Genomic DNA, 16,696 nt, shown 5'->3' with positions numbered 1-16,696 from the left:
TGCAGTGTCATTTGCTTTGACTCCTGAGAACGTTTGAAAAGTTGCTGATATGCAAGAGTTACTGCTACTTATTTTTGCTTATATATGTTGAAGCATCTGTCCAAATTTATGCAGTTCCCACCTTTTTTCTGCCAAAAAAATTACTGGAATTAAACTAGTGGTCACATTGTCCGTAGTATATATCTACGGAGAGGGAGGAGAGCCGGGGCTCCTCTCCCCCCTCCCCTCTAACAGACATCGCCACCAAAGCGAAAGAAAAGGGGGAACATAGGCCGTCACTGAGCAACATCTGAATTCCTACAACAAATGCTGCCATGCTGGGACAAAGCTCTTAATTTTGAGCAAATACAGATGAAATCGAGTCAATGCCTGCTCAACAACAAAAACCAGTTCAATGATTTGACGCTTCTAATCAGTTCACTTGTCTGCTATTTAGTTGATACCTGTTCTTGGACTCATGTCATGCTGACTGATGTATATCGCCTCTTGTGGAGGCAGATGCTATCAGCATTCAGCCGAATGAGAAAAAGGGTTGGAAGAAACACATTCAACTTTTAAACTCTCACAAGCCAGTAAACGACACTACGACTTACATACCTGGTTACATATAGCCTGCATGTGTCATCTAGAGTATGTACTATATGCGTCCCAAACAGAAAAGGAGAATAATAATGAGGAACTAAAAAGTAAAGCCCGGAAACCTTAAATGGGGCAATTCATTCAGCCTTCAGAAACACCGCCCGTTCCAAACTTGGCATGAAACACCACTGTTCCAAACTTCCAAATGGGCTCGATCATCGCATTTGTGCGTGACATGTATCCTTTATAAACTGTAGAAACCAAATTATTGTGGCGGTTCCGGGGCTTCATCATCAAACTCATTCATGTGGTCCAAGAGATAGTTTGCTGCTAGCTGCTCGTCCTTGTTGCACGCAAAGAAAACCTCTAGAACCAGGTCACGATCGAAGCCCATGTGTTCAAGCTACATATACACAACAAAAGGCGATTGTATGACATGTGCAGTACCGTGATAAAGCAACTGGGTGACACGAAATCAGTTATTTATCCTGGTTCTACAAAGTACAGACAGAATGTGCAGAGAGCCACATTAGACAGGAGGGAGGCAAATCTATTAGCTTACCCGCTGTATGGCTTCATTCTCGGCAGGTGTGACTGCTACAGTTTGAGGCACTCCCGCACCGAACTGTTCTAGCAAATTCCTGGTTCAGGGTATTCAGAGCGGTCAAGCAAAGGAAACAAGCCGTAAAAGAGAGTAGAAGCAGAAACTGCTGCAATTTCATACCCTTCAGCTCCCTCTGCAGGTTCATTTATCAGCCGCAGGAACTCAGCCTGGTTTTCCTGAATCAGTTGCAAAATCTGTGGGTTTTGTTTCCCCAGTTCTTGAAGCAAAGGCTGCAGTTTAAGGATTTAAGGATTTGTGTGTCAACAGAAATGTCACAAGTAAGCAACTAGAAGGAAGAAAAGATAAAGCCACGAAAAATACTTGTAAAATTTGAGGATTAGCCTGGACTAAAGAAAGCAGGCCACGGAACTGTGAATTGTTTCGCAGAACATCAAGATTTCCACCAGCAGCATTTGCAGAAGCATTTGGAAGGACCTGCGGGTTAAATTGGATATAAGTCAGATATTATATGATGTTGGAGGAAAGAGGGAGGGAGGGAGGGAGGGAGGGAGGGAGAACCTGAGGAAACAGGTCCAAGGGATTAGCATTGGGTCCAGATGAAGCAACTGCTTGCTGAGATTGTGGAGCCTGAACTGGATCGCCTTGTTGGCCAAGTGCAGGAGGTTCTTGAGCTGGAGCAGGGGCCTCTTGCTCGGGAACCCCCTGTACCAAAAGACAAAATGACATTATAGTAAACACCAGTCAAAACATTAAGCCATAAAATTAAGATGTAATAAAACAAGAGATAAGTTTGGCAGATATGAACACAAGAAAAGAGAGAAAACGTGGAGCCATTGTACCATATAATATGGGTCCTGATGTGGACCATAATCCCAGATAAAAGCCTGAATTACAAAGATCTATAATACCATTGACCACAAACTAAGGCATCCCATAATAATGCTAGGTGTAATTCATTGTGCTTGCATTTCATAATCCCAGGCAGCAAGAAAGCAAAATAGAAATGAAAATGAAGAAAATGTGGTTCTTACAGTATACAAGTACTCAACAGCCCGCTCCGGGTTGTTAAATGCTGCCCGTAGAGCATGCACAACAGTGTCCCGATCCCATGCTCCTCCACCCATTTCCAGAATGGATTGAACTGTTCCTTCTAAATTGCTTCCTGCAACAAGGCTTGACGCAGCTTGACCGTACGGATCTGCTTGAGTGCTGTTCAAATCACAATATCAGAAAGTATTATCGAAATGTCACTTCATGCCTTACTAATCAAGGGACCATAAAAGGCAGGAAGACAATAGGGGTAAGTTGATCAGATTTCTAGAACAAAAGGAAACATGTGAGAACTTACGATGCCGCTGCCGCAGCAGCAGTAGCAGCAGGGGGCGCAACAGCTAGTGCAGTTGGAACAGGTGCACTCACAGGCGTGCTGCTTCAATAAACATCAAGAAGGAACGATATTAGCTTGTGCCAGAAACAGAACTTTTCACACTTACGACTTTAAGCAATTTAAACTTAGCCAGAACAAGATGTGAAGAAAGATACTATCTTTCATACTCCCTCCGATCCTAAATTGTTGTCGAAATATTACATGTATCTAGACACGTTTTAAGAATAAATACATCCATATTTGGGTAAATTTGAGTCAAGAATTTAGGATCAGAGGGAGTAAGTAACAAAGGAAGGTGCAAACAAAAGAATATCCGAGTAACAGATTAATAACCACATGTGCTATTATTTGATTCTAATACTACTCCCTCCATCCCATATTAAGTGACTTTCTATTACATGTATCTAGACGCTTTTTAGGCATAGATACATCCATGTTTGGGCAAATTTGAGTCACTTAATATGGGACGGAGGGAGTACTAATTTAAGAAGAGGATCCTTGCACAATAAGAATTCAATAATTTTTAGTCTGGCTAACATGAGTGGATACTTACACAGGTGTTTGTTCGGCAGGTAGTTGCATTGCAGGGGCAACAGGTGCTGCTCGGTCAACCATGGGCTGCAAGATGAATACATATTAATTCAAACTGGACAATACTTGGTGAAAGAAAATGACTGCTTAAGTAAAAACAGCAAACAACATCAAACTTGGAAAATATGATACCAGCCTCATGTAAAATCTTAGTCCAAGCTCTTCTCAGATATCAGAACATGTAACGTAATGAATTATTAATATTTAACAGTTTTTTTCTCAATTTCAGTTGGCTTGGTTCTTACATATGCAAGAGATAATATTAGCAATGCCACAATCATGCACGGCAAATATATATATATAGGAAAGTTAGCAAAAGCCAATTCCACCTGAATTATACGTTGCTTTAAACAAAGCAATAAAGCTCCCATAATATGTGGGATAACACAAACCACATTTGATTAATTGTTTGGTGATCCTAAAAAAAATGATGAGTGGGGTATAATGAGAGAGAAAAATTACAAAAAAAAAGGATGAAATATTGCTATTCTGCAATTCTACATCACCTGCTTTGTGGGCTCCTTGGCAGTACCTGAAGCAGCACTTGTTGATCCCTTCTGCAAAAATGTTGGTCCGTGTTGTAATTAAGAGATGTTAACACCATTCCAAGCTTTTCTTTACAAGGTCATTTCAAGAAATTCTAGTTTAACAGATGGCTAAAAAAATTTAGTTTTCTAGTACAATAGTAGTGGGCTCTCTACTACAACTTATCGTACCTTAGACAACATTATAACAATGAAATTATTCTCCAGAACTTTGTTCTCTTCTAGTGTTGTGTCATTTTTAAGAACATTCCCTTGATGGATGAGCATCTGTTGATCAGCTGGGTACACATTCTGTCCTTGTGTATTTTCAATGAGCTTTTTAAGATCGACAACCTGCAGAAAGCAATAGTACTTAAAAACAATCCCGTATGATAGTGACTACAAGTCTGTGATTCGGAGTTCAAGTGCTAAGAAACACAGTCTTGACGAAGTGAGACAATAAAGCATCAAACAGTGCAGACAATACTCGAGGAATGACATCTAACAATAATAATTGCTGATCAGCAGCCAAGGTTAACAACAATTATGTCATATTCATCTCGAATAAGTTATCATGCACATCTGAGATATGCTCTGTGCTAACTGAACCTATCTGCAGATTCAACCATATAGATGGGCACTTCTGCCATCCCCCGACATCACCATGGAGAAAATAAAAAAGTAATTAAACCATGTGAAAGATTTTTCTCAAAACTCTATGGTTAAATTAAAGATAGAACAGCCTTACTAGAGCTGGCAACCCTAGTACAAATCTTAGATTCAACATTGATGGTACCATTAACATTCCCAGGAAAGAACCCCTTAACACGAGATGCATGTTCCAGTGGTACCAGCACATATCGACCTAATTTTTTTCTGATTTCGATGGTACATCCCACAACAGCCAAGACCCATAACTAAAAGGGCGGCAAGCGGTACATATATATGTCGTTGTTGATATCATATTCTACACATCACCATCAAGCAGTTCAAACACATTCGTAACCGTAATATCGCTCCAATAGTGACAGAAGCAGCCGTGCCATCAGAACCTAGTTCAACCCAATGACTGGCCGGGAGCAGAAGCCATCGGCAGGGACGCACTGACAACGCAACGAGCCGGCTCACCAATCCACAGCAACCTCGCGTGCGAGAGCAAGCACGAGAATCGCACCTCCTACAACGAATCTACTCTACAACCCCACGATGTAATCCGAGTGACAGCCCAGTGGATTCGCACCAATCTAACACAAACCCCACAACCCTGAGCTTACCCGCGCTGCTACGCCGGGAAGAACCCTAGACAGCGCCAATCCTATACATACCCGGACGCGACTGCCTGAGCTAAAAAATCGCCGCGGAAACGAGCAGATTCGTACGGGGCTGTGAAAATCAAGGGGGCAGCGGCGGCGGCGGCGGCGTACCTTGCTGGTGGGATCCACCTCAATCTCGAAGCTGGAGCCCTTGAGGGTTTTGATGGAGACCTTCATCACGCCGCCGGTCGGGACGCTATCTCGCGCAGCCTTTGGCGTCGAGCTCGAGGGTTAGGAGAAGAGTGGGCAAGGGGAAAGAAAGGGGAGGGATGTCGGGTAGTAGTTGTGTATGCGGTTGCGAATTGCGATACAGCGTAAAAGCGGGGGCGATGCGCCGTAGTTTTGCGGCCTGGGCCCTCTCGGCTGGTGCTATTTATGCAAAAGTCCTGGGAGTACAATTCTCTTTGTGATGGGTTGATTTTTTTTTTCCGAAAAGGATCACCGATCTACTAATAATCATCATCAGTAGTACAAAGAGTCCTAAAAGTAATAAAAATTATAAGTAGATCCTTGAACCAGCAACAAGCACTAGAACCAGCCGAAGGTGGGGCACCATCCTTGCCCCTCCATCACCGGAGCTGGGCAAAGCTTGTGAAAGGATTGCTTGTGTTAGTCGACGGCTGGGTAGTCGTCGTGCTAAGGCCCCAAAGGACCAGCGCACCAGAACCGCAATCATCACCAAAGATAAGAACCGCAGACCGGAAGAACCTGAAAAGACGTCTGGATCCCATGGGATTCGCCGGACGCATAACTCCACACGCCCTCCGCCGGCGCTAGGCGCACTGCCGGAATGAGGATAGGGCGGGACGTACCTTATTCTGATTGCAAGATGTAGCCGTCGCCTCATCATATTGAAGAAGACATATAATAACCCTAAAACAAAAAATGATCGGTCCTTCCACCGGTGAGCGGACGGGATTCGCGGCACCTTCGAGGCTAGGAAAGCCATAGGGGACGGGACGGACGGGCGGCACCGCCAGCCAGCAGAGGGATTTTTTTTTTTCACCCTAGCCGCCGCCTAGGTCGCTTCCGCTTGGGTTGGTTGACGTACCGCTTCGGGTTGATTCTTATCGTAGGGAGTGAAAGCGAAAGTTTGAATTACTGCCCCCATCCTTTTCGGTATAGACGGCCGATTTCAGCAGCATTCTGATTTCTCATTTGGCGCAGTTCGGTTATTCTTGCCCGGTCGGATAACCGTAAATCATCTCGTTTGCAGCTTAATTCCTTTCCATTACCTCCCAATCGTGAACATTGTGTAACCGAACAATTGATTCTATATATTTCGTACGATACGTTTGTACACTTGCAGAATATTGTACCATGCGTTGCTATGGGTGTTTTGTTTGCGGGAATTATAAAGAACGAACCATCTGCATCTTTCTCCCTTTTTCCTTACTCTTTGCTGACGATAACCGTGGACTAGGAACTAGCTCTTTCTCCCATGAGACATATACTTGTCCATCCTCACCATGGTACAAGAAAAGTATTGTGTTCTTTTCCTCTATCCACCCCTTAGTTTTTCTTTGGTTTCGCTCTGGGAATTTTGAAGTCAATTTGTAGCATGTATTTTGTATACATGAAAACAAAATCATTTTTTGGGAGCCCGCTACTCCATGGCCGGGAAGCCATATTTGCTGTCTCTGGTTTAGGTCCACCATTGGTGCGACGAGGGATCTTAAACGGCAACAACGGTATGATGGCAGCACATGGTATGTTCAAGGTGGACTAGCAGGGAGTACTTGAGATAGCGAGAAGTATATGAAAATGTTGTTACGTGAGATTATTGTCCTGAAGAATTACACAGTTTGTTGTTGGATTACAATAAAATTGCGTAAGGTCCGTTTGATTGTTAAATATGCACACGTGAAGTTTATTTCCTAAGCTAGTTTAGACATTTTCAGGGATGTTGCATGCTGGAGTGAAAGCTCCTTATTTTTTAAAGTGACACGTTAGTTTTATTAGGCAACCGAGTATCATGGAAATTCGACAATCCCTTTACGACACAATCAGACCCTTAAGGCTTAGATCGATCGGATTGGGTTTATTTCTTCGCATAATAAAAGGGGAGTCTACCTTCAGAAGGCTTCAGAACACACCAGGTACCTATATGAATTTTGGATTTTAAATCACATTTTTCATCCTTTGTTGCCATAAATTGCCTCGTGTCCTGGGAGACAATGTTCTGAAGAAAGATCAATATAACCATAGCCAGTATAATGGAGTCACATATGCCAGCAAAGCTAACAACACCCAAATGCACAACGAAAACACCAGCAACAGCATACCACAAGTTTTACTGCATAGATACAAACTTTGTTGCAATAAGTGCTGCCGAGTGATGACGATGAATGCTGCCTCAAGGGTAACAAGGATTAGAAGCTCAAATCAAGGGTGCGGATAACCAGGGGGGTCCCATGGTCCAGCGCCATAGCGGTTCTCTGTGTAGGTATAGCCACAGTCGTAGATGCCTTGCAAGCCCATCCCAGGCGTCCCCATAGGTGGTCCATAAGCTCCATGACTGCTGAAACCTAAATTAAATTATGCTATATAGGTTAGCCACAATTACTTTCAGTAACTTGGATACAAGAAGGAAGCGAAACCTACTAGTTGCCCTTCTCTTCTCAATCTCAGCCCTTAGCTTCTCAGACTCCTGAGCCATAGTTACGAGATCTTTCTCCACTGCTTGCACCTGTGCCATCAGCTCTGGCTTTGCTTTTTTCTCGTACTCAAGGGCCGCCCTGCAGTGATATCAGATGAGATACTAATAGTTAGTTATTACTATTCCACTAAAACAAAATGGGGGAAATGGTCAGAACGCTAAAATAAATGTCTCATGCCAGCCACCAACTAAGACTTCACATCAGAAAAAGCATAATGCTGCATCTACTGTAGCAGAAACACAAACCAGAAAGGTTCAATACCTAGCATGGACCAGTTCCTGCCGCAGGCCATCACGTTCAGCTATCATGGCAGGTATGCGCTGGCTTTCAGAGTTCTGATGCTCAAGCTCCTTTGTTAGACCCTGCACCTTTGAAGTCAACTCTTGCCTCAAAGACTGTAGTGTACCTACTTCAGATCGTAGCTGCAAGGCATCTTGCCTAAGAGGTTCTAAGGAGCGTAGCTCAGCTTCGAGCTTCAGATTCCTCTGAGTCAACTCCCTCGATTCAAGTTCTTTCTCTGCACGGAGCTTAGGTATAGCCTGACTCGAGGCATGGAGATCTTGTTTCAAACGAGGCATTGCTTGCCTGAGACCAACGATTTCATCCACCAGATGTTGGTTGTCCTCACGGATTCTGCGTATCTCAACACGACGACTAGACAGTTCTCCCTCGAAGCGACGCGGAGAAATGGACCTTTCTCGTGCAATTCGAGGAGGTGGGCCATCACGAAATGCTCGTGGTTCCTCGTAGTACTGGCGAGCTAGGCGGTGCCTCCCTGCCATTTACAGGCCTATAAAAAATAACCAGAACGTTGGACAAAAGAATAAGAATAGAACAAACGTGCACGCACGATGACAGTGAATGAAGCAAAAGTGAGAACTGTGTGACAAAAAGCACGATTGCAATACAATTGACTTCCATGTGAAATTTCACTATCCAAAATATATTTCTACACATCTTCACTGGATTCAGTGACACAAGTTTCACCAGTTACTGATGAGATTAATTTTACTAATAACAAATTTGATCTCTCTTTTTAATATGTTTGTGTTTCAACTCTTCAGTACAAATTCAATTACATAAATAGCACAACAACCATACATATCAGGGTTATGTTCAGAATAGTGGTAGAAAAGATGGGTAAATCAGTACAAGCATGATTGGGAAAATGATTTAGAAAAGGAAGCCGAAAAGGGAATGATGGGCAGTACACGTGAACATATAGCACCACAATAAGCATTTACTTAGTCGATATTCTATTATGCTTAAGCAATATATGTACTTACAAGATCACGTAGATGCATAATTGGTAAACTCCAACAAAATATCTATAGAATTCAAACTGCATTGATTATGCTAGGTTCAGAACTCCACATGCTAAAACAAGAATTTCTCAAGTAAGAAGCATACAAGCAGTTTTGCTAAACTAAGGGCATGCTTGATACTCCTGATGATTGACTGCTTCAGGAATGAAAACAATCAATCGATGTGTTTTAAATGGATTTCAATGTGATTTTCCGCATCTAAGATACATATAATTTTCTGCAAACTCTATCTGTTGTAAATGATCAAAACTCAAAAGTAATGCTCCAACCACAATGGCTCAAAATTATACATTGCTAACATCAAGATATTGTTGTTTACATCAAGTGGAATGGATGAGCATATACCATCAGTAGTATACCACTTAAGACCCTAAAGTACATAACGAGGAAACAGGAAATACACACTATGATAGTCTTGCTTGTTAATGAAAGTATTACTTGTTACTCCGTATTTGTTAATTCTATCGGCAGTTCTTGACTGATGTATGCACAGGACAAGTACATGATAACTGGAAGGAATCTGGCTGTTTAGTGCGATAGCATATATGCCTACGGCTGGCCGGATCTAGATAATGCATCAGGTGTTCACCGGCACGTCGAGAAATTATGGAGCTTATTCGGTAGGGTTTTTAAGGAATCGCTGGAGTAAAGCAAGCTCATACCTCAAAATCCAACGGGGAAAGATTGCGGACGGGGTGGAGGCAGCAGGACAGCGATGAGGAGGAACGGGAACGGCGACGGCGGCGGCGCGCGAGAGAGGAGACGGCGGTGTTTGGTGGTGGGCGGTAGTGAGGGGACGCCGTGGTAGCCGATAGATCTAGGTCACGCGGTGGACTTCCGCCGGTGGTACTCAGGAGGAGAGTCAGGGCAGGCCGGCAGGGGGAACAAGACGCCTTTCCGTGAGTTGGGCCTGCTGGACATGGGCTCGTGCCTGTTGGACCGCTTGTTGGACATGGGCCTCGGTCGATTCAATGAAGTCGGGCCGCACCAGAGACCCAGACCACTAGAGGCGCTTGACGGATTGGGGGATCTGGTGGCTTTCCTCCGCTGCGCAGGCGCAGCGCAGGTAGACCAGACCGGCTGGCGTCGGGACGAGATATTAATACGGATTCTTCGAACTAGAAAAAACCCCAAAATATATTATGGTCTTGGTCTTCTCCTCCCACCCTCCGCAGGCGGCGAAGTAGAACAAGAAAAGGGTCCAATAGAAAATCCGGAGGAGTGGCGGCGACGGCGAGGCGGCTTTGCGGCGCAGGCGGATACCTCAGCAGCAGGGATTCACCGCCGATTGTTGGGTCGCGTGCCCGGCCGGACGGGGGTCAAAAGGGGTGGAAAAAGCCGCGGGGAATTTCCTTTTCTTCGCAACACAGCGCACGCAAGGAATCCAGCGAGGAAGGGAAGGGAACGGAGCGAATGGGGAGGAAGAGTTCAGATTCCAGCTGAAGCCCAGGGCACGCACTCGCACACGCACGGGACGGAGAAGAGCCAAGAGAGCCGCAAGGCGACGGTGCTGGGTTTGATGAGGAAGGCTGGAGCAAAAGGTATACGCAACCCTAGATCTTAGAGATCTCAGTAGTTTCTCTACCTGCTGCTTTGCTGCCTCCCGTGGCGCCGGATTAGGGGGGGTTTAACAGGTGGTATTTGGTCTGGTGTCGGCTGCCGCCACGGTGATCAACCCTGTGGTTCGCCGGTTCCGCCATGAGCTACGGATGGAAGATGGGTTTTCGCCCTTCGGATGTCAGATCTGCTTTGTCCTGAGGAATTTGGATTTCTGGCTGAGGAATTTGTCTCAGTTCAATCTGTGGGCCTCGAGCTGTTGTTCATCGTTTCTGTGCATCCGCCAGAGAAAGGTGCTCATCGGAAATTCGTCAGCTTCCAGATCTGCCTGCTTTCCTGGGAATTAGTTGTCTCGGAAGAAGACAAATTGGTTCTCAATGGGGTGGAGGAGTCTGATGGCTGAGGGATGAGGGCAGTTGACTTCACTTGTGGAGCAGCAGCTGTTTTGTTCTATTGCCATGGGGGTTCAGTCTTGGCAGGACAACCTCTTAAGTTTAGCTTCTGGTGTGCCATACGTGCTGCAAGACAAATGTCATTGTTTGTAGCCATCATGCTGGAAGCTCAAAGTCTATTCTTATTTTACTGAAAACCACAAGCTGGAAATTCAAAGTCTTTTTCTTAATTTGGTGCTGAATTGGTTCAAGGTAGTGGGCATACTGTGGATGTTTGGTGCAGTCGCATTGCTGAAGAATCCACGCGTAGCTTTTAACTCTTGCTTATGCGCATCCTTTGTGGACTGTGACACTATTATTCTTCAAACCGTTTCATAAGCATTGGTCGTGTGGTGCTCAACAGGAACCTTCTATTGTTTTTGTTTCCAGAGGATATTGAGGGATCTATTGGATTTGAACGTGCGGTTGATGTGAATCCATCTCTTGTTTCTGCTGAAACAGAAGGAAGACTATCTGATTTGATGGTATGCACATATTTTGACAATAATGCAGTTTGTGTATTGGACTCCCTACCATGCTTAATATCTCCTTGTCATTGTGTTTCTGTCTCATTTTTTTAAAACCTTTTGCTGTATGGTTCTTTTGGCAGATACGATTGTGCAGTTGTTCTGGAAGGTCTTCGGCACTTCGTACTCTTAGTAAGACATATATTTCGATGACCTGCAAAGGCTGTGGTGGTGAATCAATAGTGGACAGAGGCGGCCCATCGTGTAGCATCAAGCTTAACACCATGGGCTTGGAGCTCCCAAGACCTATTGATCCTGAGGTGAACTGGAATACTGTAAACAGAAGGCAAAGAGCTCCAAGGAGAGCAAGGACCACCTTCTCTGGAGAAGACAGAATGACGGATGAAATTAAATCTTTCTATGGATGTGTCGATGCACCGAGTCGAGAAATGGCACGGGAAGATGCTCCGGTCTCTGACTCTGAGAAGGTCTTTATTTTCCTCAGGAATACATGACATAAGAGTTAATTGTCTATACATTTCATGAAGTTCAATTTTCCTAACTGTTTAACTATACGTTTGCAGCTCGGGGTATCTATTCTTGGTCGGCGCTTTAGTGATTCCATGGAAAATGTTCCAATTAAAAAGAGAAAATTTCATATGGATTGTTCTCCATCACCTCCACCCACTCCACTGCTAGTGGATCCTTATGAAAAAATACCGAGCAGATCTTGTGGAGGCACGTCATCATATGGTAAGCATCGCAAGGTCAAAATGCTAGGAGGCAAGCAAATGGAGGAAAAGAAAGGGCCTTTTGACACCGCAGATTTTTCTGGTATATCAATACTGGCTGCTGTTGCCTGTGAAAGTGAGTTGGACGGTGCCATACTAAATGGTGAATGCTCGAAATCAGCCCACTCTCTTGAAGAAAGAAAGCCGGAAAATATCATCGGTAGTTCAAGGTTGGGTCTCCTACATGAAATCAAGGAGGATAAGTTAAATATTGCAGATGCTTCACATTGCAAAGTTGGGAGGCCTTTGATATCATCTGAGACTGCTCCTGACATGAAGCCTTTGTTCCCCAGTACGTTAAACAGCTCGGAATCTGCTCCTGATATGAAGCCCACTTTGTTTCCAACAACATTAAACAGCTTGGAGAATGATGCTGAATCTGCAGCTGCTCTGAAGGCTAATACAACGCCTAATTCTTCCTTGAAAAATGCAGACAAAACAGATGATGCTTCGGATAAATCTGCAGATGTTATCATGTCAAATAACTCAAGCAATCCAGACAAATTTGTAGGTTGCTTTGGAGATACAGTTATGCATACCAAGCATTCTGACGGTACTCATGATTCTAGGCTGCACTGGGATCTTAACGTTCCGATGGAGGTGTGGGACACTCATTGTGGGGGTGATGATCATCTTAGTATGGTTGGCTCTGCACCAGTAACTTCTGATGTAAGAGAATGTAATGATGCTGAAAAGGATATGAACAACCCTCAGGACCTTTGTGACCCAATAGTTGCTGGTGACATACTTCATCTTTCTGGTGACAAAATTCATGTGGTTGAAGTACCGAAAGATGTTAAGACAAAGGATCAAAGCGGCTTTCCAGCTGATGGTTCATTTCATCCTTTGTGCAGCCAGTCTCCCCAACATTTACAGCTATTGGATTCTGAATCTCTAAATGGGAATGGTTCCTCTGTAGAAACAAATGACTTACCTGATCAGCAGAAGAGCAGTTATGTTTCCAAAATGGAATTGCATATAGGATCTAATCCAGATTTGATTAAGGAACCTCTTTCTTTGACTGCAGATGTGGAGAAACTTGATGTGAATCTTGATGTTTCACATGCCACATCACTTGATCGTAAAGGTTTGCCTCACTTGGTTTCTGCGGATGGTCATGGTGGAGGTAGTTTAATCCAAACAGGTGATCTGGGCTCCAGAGTGAAGCCCCCGGCAAGCAGAATAGTTTCTGAGGAAAGCACAAATATTGCAACAGTAACAGTTTCCAATAAAAGTTTTACTGATGCTGGCTGGAGTGATGATAAACTTGGGCAAGTTTCGCTACAAAGCATAGCTGAATATAAAAATGAGGAACTTTTAGATGTTGATTCAGGAACTAGCAAAACTGATCTGTCGGTCAATGATAAAGCTGAACATTCCGCAGATTTATTGTGTGTTGCCAACAGAGCTCCAGATGCAGACAATGATTTGAACCTCCCAGATCATCATCCAGAGAATAACCTGGGCACTTCTGATTGCAATATGGCTAATGTGCATGAAGAGGATGGTGTGGATCCTCCGATTAATTGTAAAAACCATTTAGTTACTTGTGCCAACAGTAGCAGTGCAGAACCAAATTACATCACCAGTGATGCCCCTCAGGCTCTTGATCTCAGTTCAGAATGCACTAAACTAGCAGTTACTGACGTAGACAGTACTGTGGATTCACGATCTGCAGCACAAAGCTACCCAGATGGCTACAAAAACGGACTTCAAAAGGTGTCATCAAGCAATCGCCTAGAGCAGTGCTACCAGACAGACACATCTCATGTTAGCAAAAATCTTTCTGTGACTGGAAAAGTTGATGTTGAGGAGGATGATTCTCAGTATGAGGATGGCGAACTTCGGGAATCCGGTGACCGTTATTGGGCGGATGATGGGTCTGAAGAAGTTAAATGTGCCGATTATCAGGTATCAGATTACAAGGATGAAGAAGCTACTCCTGACATTCATCCCGTACCTGCTGGCTCTGTTTTAAAGAATCTGGGTATTCCAACTGCTGATTACGATGGAACACTATCCAGGAAGGAAGATCGTGATGTTTCACCAGTCTCATCGAAGCGCTCGCGGTCAAGTAACTGCTTAGATGGTGGATCTGGAATAATATGTGCTGCAAGCATTGGTGAAGAAGCTCGTGATGTTCATCTGACTATGAAAAGTGAGGCTCAAATGTATGAGAGCAACCCAGGTCATGTAATAGCTGAATCTGCTGCCACTGTCAGCCAGTCTGAAAGGTGCAGTGATGGTTTAGGTGATGATCCATTAAATATCAGAACAAAGCCCACGGGATGGGATATGTTGCCTGAAGATCAGGAGCACTCTCATCATGATTCAAGAGATGGAGTTGATTCTTCTAACCAGTGTGTTTTAGGCACATTAGATCCAGCTGAAGGTGGTGAATCATTTCGACGAATGGGGTTATCAAAAAGAGATGTCCAGTCACAACTTGATCGACCAAGATCATTTGATAGATCACACAGAAATGAGCACTGCAGGTAAATTGAGTTTTTTTTTAATTGTCATCTTACAGATAACTTAATTCCTGATTGTTTGATGTCAGAATCCTATTGACTAATGCCACATGCCCCCCTTCTTTTGTCCAGATCTGATGATGGTTATGGTTCAGGCTCCAAAGCTGAAAGGACCATTGATGCTCATCGATCACATGGGAGGGGTGGAGCTTCACGTCATGGTCAAACAAGCAGCCAAGTGGAACAATGGGTGGAAAATTCAAATAATTCTCGTTCTACCCAACGAGGATCACCTGATTATTATAATTATGGCCCGCCTGGTCCTAGAAATGCTGCGGAAGCTGCTGTCGCAAAGATGGAGAGCAATGGCTTTGTTGTTGCACCTGATGGCACTTTGGTAAGAGCTGTTGATGCAGCAAATGCAGGCACCATGGCAAGAAGGATGAAAAGCTCAAGTAGCTCATACCTCCCTTTGTCTGGACGGGGCTCTCCAATTGACAGAGATGGAGGTTGTGTGTTGTCCAGGGGATCTGCACATGCTAGGGAAGCACCTTCAGATCGACGCTTTGGTGCTAGCGGCAACCGGTCTGGTCGATTTGGTCCTGAGGTGGGTAAAGATGATACTGCTGATGGAAACATCAGTTCAGTCCGTTGCTCACTGTCTAATAGACAACAACGGAGGTTCCCACCACATAGAGCCTCACTTAAACTTTCACGTGCTCATAGCCAATCTCCTTCTGGATCAAGGTCTCGATCCCCACATGCTTGGACATCACCTCGGAACAGAAGGGATATTATGGAAAATGGTGGGTCAAGTATACGGAGGCACAGTAGGTCTCCTAATTACATGACTGAAGTTAGAATTGGTAGAGTTACTTCACCCCGAAGACAACCTGGATTCGGTGATCGAGTTATGCGAGACAGCTCTTCATCAAGAAATCGCACTTACACTCAACATGATTCCACATGGGTTGATGGAAGGAACTACCAGACAGCAGATATTTCTGATAATAAGAAACGATATTCACGGAGGAGCCCACCTCCGAGAATTACCTCCAGAAATGACAGGTTTGATGTTATGGATTCCCAAGGACGGTCGAGATCTGGAGAATTCCACTGCCCGACACATGAAAGACTTCCTTATAGCTTCGAAAGGGGAAATAAGCATGATGGGAATGGTGATAATAAAAGAGAATATGATAATAGATATGAAACTGTCAAGCCATATGACCGGAATGGTACTGTGAAGCATTTCAGGAATCATACTGGAGATAAACTTCATCCTCGCATTTCTGCACCCAGATCGCCTGGACCACAAAGAAGAGGAAGCCCTCGGAGATTTTGACGGCAACCTTGAGAGGAGCTGGGGCCTGAGGGCACACTTGTCTAACGGCCGTGGGGCTAAAGAAGATAATAAAAATCCCTTAAGTTATGATTGAACTGGAAAGGACATACTGCAAATCCATGATGGATTCAATCACTACTATTTGACAACGGCATGGTGTTCAAGGCTTCAACATCACATAAGTGCTGAAATCATGCACCCTTGGAGTGAAATTCAGATTAACTTCACAATTTTCATGTTTTCCCTTGTAAATATTTATATTGGTAGTAGGGTCACAATCACTTGTTCCAGCTTTATGGCTGTTCTTTTTATTCTATATTTTCTTACTTTTGTCACTATGCAACCTTAATTAGTGGCCATTGTCCCAGTATGAGGTTCATTTAAACATGATCAATCAATTAATTTTGGGCTGAAGCATCTGGGCACCTCTTGTGTTTCTGCTTTTCTTCTGTCATTTTGCATCGTGAAGTGTCAATGGTACATGCCCTGGAGATGGTGTTCGTTCAATATAAATCTGGCCACCAGTGTCCAAGTCTGTCATGTGGAGATTTTTCTGGCATCGCTTAAACCTATGTACTTCGTATGACTTCCTCATGGTGAATATTCTCCATTCCTCCAATTATTATTTTCTTTTCTTGTGATAAAATTTTAATTTGATATTCTTTTTACAGGAGAAAGGTTGGAATGGCC

At 44.0% G+C, this 16,696-nt stretch overlaps 3 protein-coding genes across 4 annotated transcripts; 1 reads left to right on the top strand and 2 right to left on the bottom strand.

The window, feature by feature from the left end:
* Positions 1-318: 318 nt before the first annotated feature.
* Positions 319-5,254, bottom strand: LOC100823797 (probable ubiquitin receptor RAD23). 2 transcript variants are annotated; one of them, XM_010236843.3, is made up of 11 exons: positions 5,071-5,254; positions 3,839-4,000; positions 3,629-3,679; positions 3,085-3,149; positions 2,493-2,573; positions 2,176-2,353; positions 1,703-1,846; positions 1,505-1,618; positions 1,304-1,413; positions 1,142-1,220; positions 319-982 (listed from the first exon to the last, which is right to left on the bottom strand). In XM_010236843.3, exons 1-11 carry the CDS (start codon positions 5,134-5,136, stop codon positions 845-847), a joined length of 1,188 nt encoding a protein of 395 aa, XP_010235145.1. In that variant the 5' UTR covers positions 5,137-5,254; the 3' UTR covers positions 319-844. The 2 variants fall into 2 exon arrangements, with proteins under 2 accessions (XP_010235145.1, XP_003574508.1); XM_003574460.4 differs by having other exon boundaries at positions 2,493-2,570.
* A 1,885-nt stretch (positions 5,255-7,139) lies between these two features.
* On the bottom strand, positions 7,140-9,794 carry LOC100823496 (protein FLX-like 3). The gene is made up of 4 exons (XM_003574459.4): positions 9,607-9,794; positions 7,881-8,409; positions 7,564-7,697; positions 7,140-7,487 (listed from the first exon to the last, which is right to left on the bottom strand). Exons 2-4 carry the CDS (start codon positions 8,399-8,401, stop codon positions 7,345-7,347), a joined length of 798 nt encoding a protein of 265 aa, XP_003574507.1. The 5' UTR covers positions 8,402-8,409; positions 9,607-9,794; the 3' UTR covers positions 7,140-7,344.
* Positions 9,795-9,848: 54 nt separating this feature from the next.
* LOC100823189 lies at positions 9,849-16,425 on the top strand. Its single transcript, XM_010236842.3, has 5 exons — positions 9,849-10,485; positions 11,323-11,417; positions 11,543-11,887; positions 11,984-14,685; positions 14,794-16,425. The coding sequence occupies exons 1-5, from the start codon at positions 9,864-9,866 to the stop codon at positions 16,004-16,006; spliced, it is 4,977 nt and encodes a 1,658-aa protein (XP_010235144.2). The 5' UTR covers positions 9,849-9,863; the 3' UTR covers positions 16,007-16,425.
* The last annotated feature ends 271 nt before the right edge of the window (positions 16,426-16,696 follow it).

The sequence above is a fragment of the Brachypodium distachyon genome, chromosome 3 (assembly GCF_000005505.3).
Source record: "Brachypodium distachyon strain Bd21 chromosome 3, Brachypodium_distachyon_v3.0, whole genome shotgun sequence".
NCBI classification, from domain to species: domain Eukaryota; kingdom Viridiplantae; phylum Streptophyta; class Magnoliopsida; order Poales; family Poaceae; genus Brachypodium; species Brachypodium distachyon.
The sequence above is the reverse complement of the archived record's forward strand: the minus strand, read 5'-3'. Positions and strand labels throughout refer to the sequence as shown.